This window comes from Gobio gobio, assembly GCF_949357685.1.
Source record: "Gobio gobio genome assembly, chromosome: 8".
NCBI lineage: Eukaryota > Metazoa > Chordata > Actinopteri > Cypriniformes > Gobionidae > Gobio > Gobio gobio.
The window spans coordinates 4,702,002-4,710,211 of record NC_137114.1 but is presented as its reverse complement, the minus strand read 5'-3'; the positions used below and the strand labels follow the sequence as shown (position 1 = coordinate 4,710,211).

General features: G+C 42.6%; 1 protein-coding gene across 1 annotated transcript; it reads left to right on the top strand.

Annotated features, from left to right (window-relative positions):
• Positions 1–276: 276 nt before the first annotated feature.
• Positions 277–735, top strand: c15h3orf80 (chromosome 15 C3orf80 homolog; the record flags this gene model as incomplete). Its single annotated transcript, XM_079823236.1, has 1 exon — positions 277–735. The coding sequence occupies one exon, from the start codon at positions 277–279 to the stop codon at positions 733–735; it is 459 nt and encodes a 152-aa protein (XP_079679362.1).
• Between the last annotated feature and the right edge of the window lie 7,475 nt (positions 736–8,210).

Here is an 8,210-nt window from a genome sequence, read left to right as displayed (position 1 = left end):
CCATTCTGAGGATGTGAATTATGAGCATCTGTGGGATGAAAACCGAACCAAACTGCCAGACAATGACATTACCTCGCGACAGGAAGACAGTGATTTTCGCTTCCAATAATTGATGTAAGTCAGAGAGGCAGAGCTCACATCTCCAAACGGCTGATGGGGGCTCGTACGGGAGCGTCTGCTGTATGAACGAATCTATCTTGGATTACAGCACCAGATCGTTCCTTCATTGGCAGAAGCATGAGAACGAGGACATGGCTGAGTGTTGCGTCCGGGTTAATGCGTTTCTCCTGTGAGGCTGTGCGGAGTTGTGGAGAGATCCAGTGTGATGAAGACCAGCGGTGCTGCACTCAGAACAGCAGCAGCGTCCCCATGGTCCACTGCTGCAAACTCCCTCTGCACGCGTTCCTCGACAACCTGGACTGGGTCGTGCGGAGGCTGTCTGGGCTGCTGATCCTGCTGCTGCTCTTCGTGGTGGGTTACTTCATCCAGCGGGTGGTGTGTCCACGTCCCCGCCGCCAGACGCCCGAGGAGCCGTCCCTTCTCCATGGACACGCGTCCCAGGACTCCCTCACTGGGGACTTCAGCTCGCCGGTGCTTCTGCTTCCCACATATGACGAGGTGAAATATCTGCCCACGTATGAGGAGATCATGATGGAGCTGGATAGAGACAATCTGAACTCGGAGGAAAGATGTACAACCTTGCAAACATCCAGAAGAGCCAGAAACTCTCTTTAACTCGCTGTGTTCTGGAACAATGCATTTATAATCATGTGTCATTAGCAGCGGTTCACTTTGCATTCAGGGTCGTCTCTTACGATGAGTTTGCTGTAATAACCCGTTCTAGACAGCTCTATCACATGCCAAACTGATCTGAGCACACGTGCTTGTATGTACAGTCTGCTGATTATAAGTTTCTTAAAATTGCAGTGCTTGAAATGACACATATTTTAGATGTATCCCAACTTTTCTGGAATTAGTTCATCTCCATTTACTGTCCAAATTCAAAAAAACATTAAACAAAAAGCTGGCCCTATTTACTCTCTCAAAACATTTGTCTTATTGTGCATATTGTCAGAAACAATGTGGAAGATATAAAATCGACTGGGAGAATATGCATTAGCTTTGAAAAATAGTTTTATCATGACTTCAGCTAAAGAAGCACCGTTTATGAGATGAGAAAGAAAGAATAGAACGCACACATTGTATGAAGATTACTCTATTCCTCTCCGTTTACCAGCCGCACTTTCACTTCACTGCACACAAAACTATGCTTAAAAACTTATTTAGAACACAAAATACTTTTGCATATATTTGAGAATCGGAATATCAGATATTTTACAATCTAGTTAAAAAGATTATGAATATTTTGAGACAAAATTGATCAACTACATCCAATTTTGTGAGGCATCTGAAAACCCACAGACAGAAGTTGAAATGGATCAGATATGGTTCAGTGTTTAACTTATGTTAGCTAGTTTCTATACTGTGGACAATGGACATCAACTACAGTTTTGACATGAATTATTTTGCATGCCTCGTTGCTCAAATCAGATAAATACAGCGTTATCCCGGACATGTTCGGTTTACTTAGTGTTGTGGCGTTTGCTTTGATCTTAACACATTTAACCTAATTATTTATTATTCTCAGGTTAAAGGATTAGTTCACTTCAAAATGAACATTTCCTGATGATTTCCTCACCCCCATCTCATCCAAGATGTTAATTTCTTTCTTCAGTGGAAAAGAAATGAAGTTTTTTGAGGAAAACATTCCAGGATTTTTCTGCACATAATGGACTTCAATGTTAACCAACGGTAAGATCCCAGACGAGGAATAGGGTCTTATCTAGTGAACATAAAAAACCCCACATTTATATACTTTTTAACCTCAAATGCGTGACTTTGTGTTGTTCTTCTTCACTGCGTGTGACGTTATCACGTCGGAAAGGTCACGCGTGACGTAGGTGGAAGTGCCGATTTGATTTAGTCTTTGCACGTTTGTTTTAACACTGGGTCGGTACTTCCACGTACGTCACAGCTGTGAACTTTTCAACGTGATGTCGAGCATTGGTGGTTAAAAAGTATATAAATGTTTATTTTTAGAAAATGGCGATGGTTTGTCTAGATCAGACTCTATTCCTCGCCTGAGATCGGTCAGAGCCTCTGAAGCCCTTCCTCTGAAACTGCAGTGATTTGGACCTTCAGCCGTTGGTTCCCATTGAAGTCCATTATGTGCAGAAAAATCCTGGAATGTTTTCCTCAAAAAACTTAATTTCTTTTCCACTGAAGAAAGAAAGACATGAACATCTTGGATGAGATGGGGTGAGTACATGATCAGGACATTTTAAAAGTGAACTAATCCTTTAAGTAAAGAAAGTCGAAAGTTAAAAAATGCTTACAATATGGTCAGAAGACTGGGTGTGGAGCTCAGGTCAAGGTCATAAAACCTCACGAATGTGTGCACACACATCCTGAAGTTACACTCCTGACACTTTAGAGGCAGCCATAAAAAGTTAAAGTGGATGGGGATAACCCTGCAGGAACTCCAGTACTGTACCAACCGGGCAGATAACTGGGTCCAGCTGACAACCACTGCCCCAAGAAGTGAAAACTCTCCACTTCAGGTCCTTCAGTTTCCTCGAGGAGGGAGCTCTGGATTGAAGAATGGTCTCAACCAAGCCCCAGCTTCCACAGTTCTGGACGGGGGTAAAATATCGAGCCCCCTGCTTGAGACAGAAGGTCCCTCCTGACTGGAATCTCCCACGGAGAGCCATCGAGGGCTATCAAGATGAGCTGGACCATGTCTCTGCGAACTCTCTGCCGAACTCCCGGGAGCAGAGCAATCGGGGGAAATGCATACAGCCTCGGTCACGTCTGTACCATAGCCTCCAGTCCGAGAGGAGCTGGATGCGTGAGGGAGAACCAAAGTGGACAGTGAGACGTCTCTCGAGACGCAAACAAATCCACTTGAGCTTGGCCGAATCTCTCCCACACCTCGACAGGATGTCTGCTCCCTGAGTTTGGCACCCAGGGATGCAAGCTGCCCTAAGAGACAACAACTTCCCCTGGGACCACAGGAAGATTTGGTGCAGCGGTTTGCAAAGTGGATGCGAGAGCATCCTGATTATTTATGTAGTGTCCACTGATGTGTCTGAGCGGACTAACACATGATGGCCCCTGAGGTCTGGGAGGAAACTCTTGAGAGCCAGAAAAACAGCCATCATCTCCAGACAGTTGATGTGCCAGGACAGATGGTGTCCCCTCCACAGACCTTGACTCGAGCATCCTTCTAGGATCGCCCCCCACCCTGTGAGGGAAGCATCCGTCGTTTTGCGACGAAGTCTTTTGTTTTTGACAAAGAGCTCCCAGCACAGGGCCTTGGGATAGGAACCAAGGTTTCTTCCACATATCCAGAGCACTTAAGCATTGCTGCGTGACTCTGATCATACGGAAAGGAAAATCCTTTGGTCCTGAGCCACCACTGTAGGGGTCACGTGTACAGCAGGCCAAAAGGTATGACGTTGGACGCTGCTGCCATCAGCAGACTGTGAAACTGCTTGACACTGAGTGACTGACCTAGCTTTAATTTCTTCACTGATGACAGGATTGACTCTATGTGAGCCCGCATAGTGTTTGAATCCCATACCACGCCCAGGTATGTAGGTCTCTGTGAAGGAACCAGCACACTCTTTTTGACATTCAGTCTCAACCCCAAACTTTTCATATATGCGTGAGAACATATCTCGATCTCGATGTTGAACCGCTAACTGCTGCTGCGCTAAACACAACCAATCGTCATTTTTATAAGTATATATTCTTTAGGTAGGAATAAAATACAGTCCCGTTTTTATTTGTATGCATTTTCTACACTTCAGCCAGGTGTCTGTACGGATTTGTGTATAAATGCAAGATGACACATTAGGCTATTCAATTTGTTTCATTTTGTGGGGAAAAAAAAAAATGTAAATGTGCAGATGTGAACGTTTGTTTGTGGACGTGTGTTGTTTGGAGGATTCAAACGATTTGTCATTGCTTGCACAAGAGCGCATATGAGGAAAACACTTGGACAGTGTGTGAAATAGTATTATAATAAGGGAAAATTTCCCATAGTTACTAAATGACCATTAATAGTGTTCAAATATAGGCATCATTGTGACACTTACCGCTACATGTTCTTTTCAGGGTGGAATTCTTGTATGCTGAGATTTGTTTTGGTGCACACAACATGCATCGCATTATGAAACTATTCTATATCTTGGAGTGAAAACATAGACTGAACTTGAGGCCACGGGTGATCTGCCTCCCGTAGCTCACACACATCTTCCTCTGCTTCGGCCATCATCTTCCGACTAAACGCGCACTTATTATAAGCGGGTGATGCGTAGCAACCTCTCGTGAAGCAGCCTCTACAACGTTTCGCGAGACTTGCGAACAAGTCATATTAACTTAACTTTTAACTTATAAAAAATATATAATATAATTATTACCATTTGACAGTAGCAGAGGAACGGCACCGAATGTAACTAAGTAAAAGTACAGTTTTTTTCACAAGAAATGTACTTGAGTAAGAGTAAAAGTATCCATCTTCAAATATACTCTAAAAGTACAAGTTACCCAAAAAATTTACCCAACTAAATGTAACGAAGTAAATGTAATTTGTTACTACCCACCTCTGCCAATCGTTGATATAGTTCATAACGCGAATGCCCTGCAGACTACATTTCCAATCTCCTTGACTCTCACCTGCCGGCGATCTCCCACATCAGCAGCACCTCAGCACAAGGACTTGCCACACACACACACACACAGTCTGGTCTCGTATATCATTTGAGTCCTCTCATACCTGATGAATACTTACCTTCTTGATCCTTGAAAAAGGAAATGATTAGTATTTAGTATTTAGTTATTTAGTATCTCTCAGTCAGAGTATGTGAGCGGAGTGGAGTGGGAGCGGAGCGAGGAGTGGAGCGGCGTAATTTGGAGTGAGGAGAGGATTTTTTAAAAGTCCATTGCTCCACTACGCCAACGGCCCATAGTATAACTGCATTTTTAGCCAGAACTCGGCCGTTGAACACATTTAACTAGCTTGATTCAGATAGATCACTCAAATCAGAAAGAATGTAAAGGTTATGAGGACGGCGATGGACATGAGCGGGATGTTATAGTTCAAGGATTTTTTTTGTATCTACAGATTGAATATGATCGAGTGAAAGCACATTTTAAACAGGTAGCACTTATTCACACACGCAATCGCTCTCTCTAATGCAATCTGTATCTGATTTTTAATGAGCAGAAATCTGTAATGTAGTGACCCGTAGATAAAATACTAACTTACTATTTTCATCCTTCCAGACAAAATTTGCACTGCGAAAGCAGCAGTGATATTCAACTTTTAATGCTGATAAAGCCTAATAAGCTTAGCATGTCATAGGAAAACTAGCGTGTTGTAGGAAAATGTTTTCAACTAACGCTGAAACTAGCGGTGTTTCTGATATCAGTGAGCGAGGAGTGGAGCGGGAAATGGTGAAGCCGGAGAGGAGCTGGAGGGAGCGTGGAGGCTCACATACTCTACGCTCAGTGACTGTGTGTGTGTGTGTGTGTGTGTGTGTGTGTGTGTGTGTGGTTACTCACCATCTATTCACTCATCGTCATATTCTCCACTCAGCTGTCTGCCTTTTCACTCAATTGCTCTCTTTAATTTTGTGTTAGTTCACCCAAAAATGAACATTCAGTAATGAATTCCTCACCCTCATGTCGTTCCAAACCCGAAAGACCTTCGTTCATCTTCAGAACACAGATGAAGATATTTCAGATGAAATCCGAAAGCGTTCTAAACCCCTCCATGGACAGCAACGTTACCGCAACTTTCAAGATCCAGAAAGGAAGTAAAGACATTGTTAAAATAGTCCATGTGACTCCAGTGGTTCAACCTTAATGATATGAAGCAATGAGAATACTGAGTGTGCACAACAAAATAAAAATAACGGCTTAATTCCGCAATCTCTACTCTCTTATTGTCTAACAATATTGTCTATTTATGTCACTCCATCACCTCCAGAATCTCTGCCTGGTACACTGACAGTAAAGGAGGCAGACAGAGCCCAGATTCGGATGGAGATGAGGCAGGGTCCGTTGTGCTAGGGGTCTAGACTGTTGGACAGGGAAAGGAGAGTTGTCTTCCTCTTCCTCGAGGAGGTCAGAGTTAGCATTGCCCTCTGTGTCCTCGTCACCCTGCGTGAGAAGGCCCTCAAACAGAAGAGGCATATCTGGGGATTCGGCTTCCATCATGTCCGCCCAGCTCGTAGTAGCTCACCTATGATGGTCAGTCGTCGTAGATTTCGCAGCGGCTCCGGACAGACATAGGTCTTGTTGGTTAGCCACCGCCACTCTCAGCCTTCTCTCCAAGATTTTCACCGGCATGGACGCACAATGGACACATGTTTGTGGGTCCGCAAGCAACGTTTGAGTGTGTTGTGGGCCCATACAGATGATACAGTCCCTGCCTGAGATGGCGACACAGGCGGGATACGTCCTCCCCGCTCTTCAACTCATTCCCTTTGGCGGGGCTAATGACCGCCGACTCATCACAACACATTAGCCCAAAGGCGAAATCAGCAACAAATTCAGAAGTGCTGAGAGAGTTCCTCACAGGAAGAAAACGATTTCGATAGTCAAAGACAGGAGCTTCACGCCCAAAGCGATTCCCGCAGTGAAACACTGAGTGAAGTTAGAAAAAGAACAATCCTTCATTTATTTGTTTGATACGCAAGGTTCTTCACCTTATCACCTTCAGACAAACAGCAGTTTATCTTTCCGTAAGATAACATAACTCTGCATCTTATTGCTTTATCCTTCATGGTGTTCATTTACTAGTTGTGTTGATTGACTCATGTTTGTCTTTCTGTTAATAACATTTATTTTTAGACTTGTGTCTTCCTTGTGTTGATAATATAGAAGAGTCTCTACAAGTTAACCACATCTCACAAATCCTGGGTATGACGATAAACTCATAATTGAATTTATTCAGCAATCTTTGATTGTAATTATACTGTAAGGTGAAATTCCTTAGCTTCTGCCCTGAGGTAAAAGGAATAAGAGGTAGTGATGGTAACACTTAAAGCTTTTATGTATTATGCATTATCATAATGCATTATATCTTTTCATAAATCATTTAAAACCAAAGTTAGAATGTGTAATTATATTTTCAGATTTCTTGTAGCATCTGAAAGTGGTTGTTTGACGTGTGTTTTGATGCATTACACTTTCTAAAGTATTATTACAGTGGTTACAGTTATTCATGAGCTCATACAATGAATTATAAGATGCATTATTAATGCATTAAAATACTTTTATAATGCATTATATATAAAGGCTTTAAGTAAAGTGTTACCAAAAAAAAATGTTCTTAACGTATTTCTAAACTAATATTTGCATGATTGTGTTTATGAAATTTCTGTATAATCATTAGTATGGTTTATTACAATATTTGCGTGCAGCTCTATGAATTTCTCAAACGTTCTACTTTTATTATGTTGGCTTGACAAAATCAACACCCTGCTATTGAGTTTGGATGTTTTCCGAGCACTTTCCCACAGCGCTGCTGGTTCATCCCAAGGGTTTTCTCCATTCTCTCTGATGGAGTTTGGGTTCTTGCCACCATCGCCTCTGGCTTGCTCAGTTGAGGACACTTAATATTGGACTATATTACTGATCCGCCCGCATCAACACCATTGAGAGCTGAATCGAGCTGGACGATGACATCACTGTTTTCTCCAGAGCGGCTCTTAAGATAAATGAACTCGTTTAATAATTGATGATCTTTACAACAGAACTGAGTCAACCCTGACATCAGCTGAGCAGGAAGTCAGAAAAGAGCTGAAACTCTATTGCCCCGTTTTATCATTATATTCTGATTGGTGTGCCAATATATCAAAGCAAGACAGTAAAGAACCGCCACCCTAGCGCTCGCTAACTTTAAAGGTTCAGCGGTAATTTGACCAAAGCCAAAAACATCTGTGAGCTGAAATATTGCTTGATAACCTTCATTAGTTTAGACCAGTCTAGTTTTACCAAGCTGGCCCTCTTGAACTCATAATTAATCTCAGGCAGACTTTCAATATCAACAATTATTAAAAATGGCAGATGATTAGATGTGGACGCCCCATAGAGAATATCCATTGATTGTAAAGTAGCCGTGGTAATACAGTGGTCAA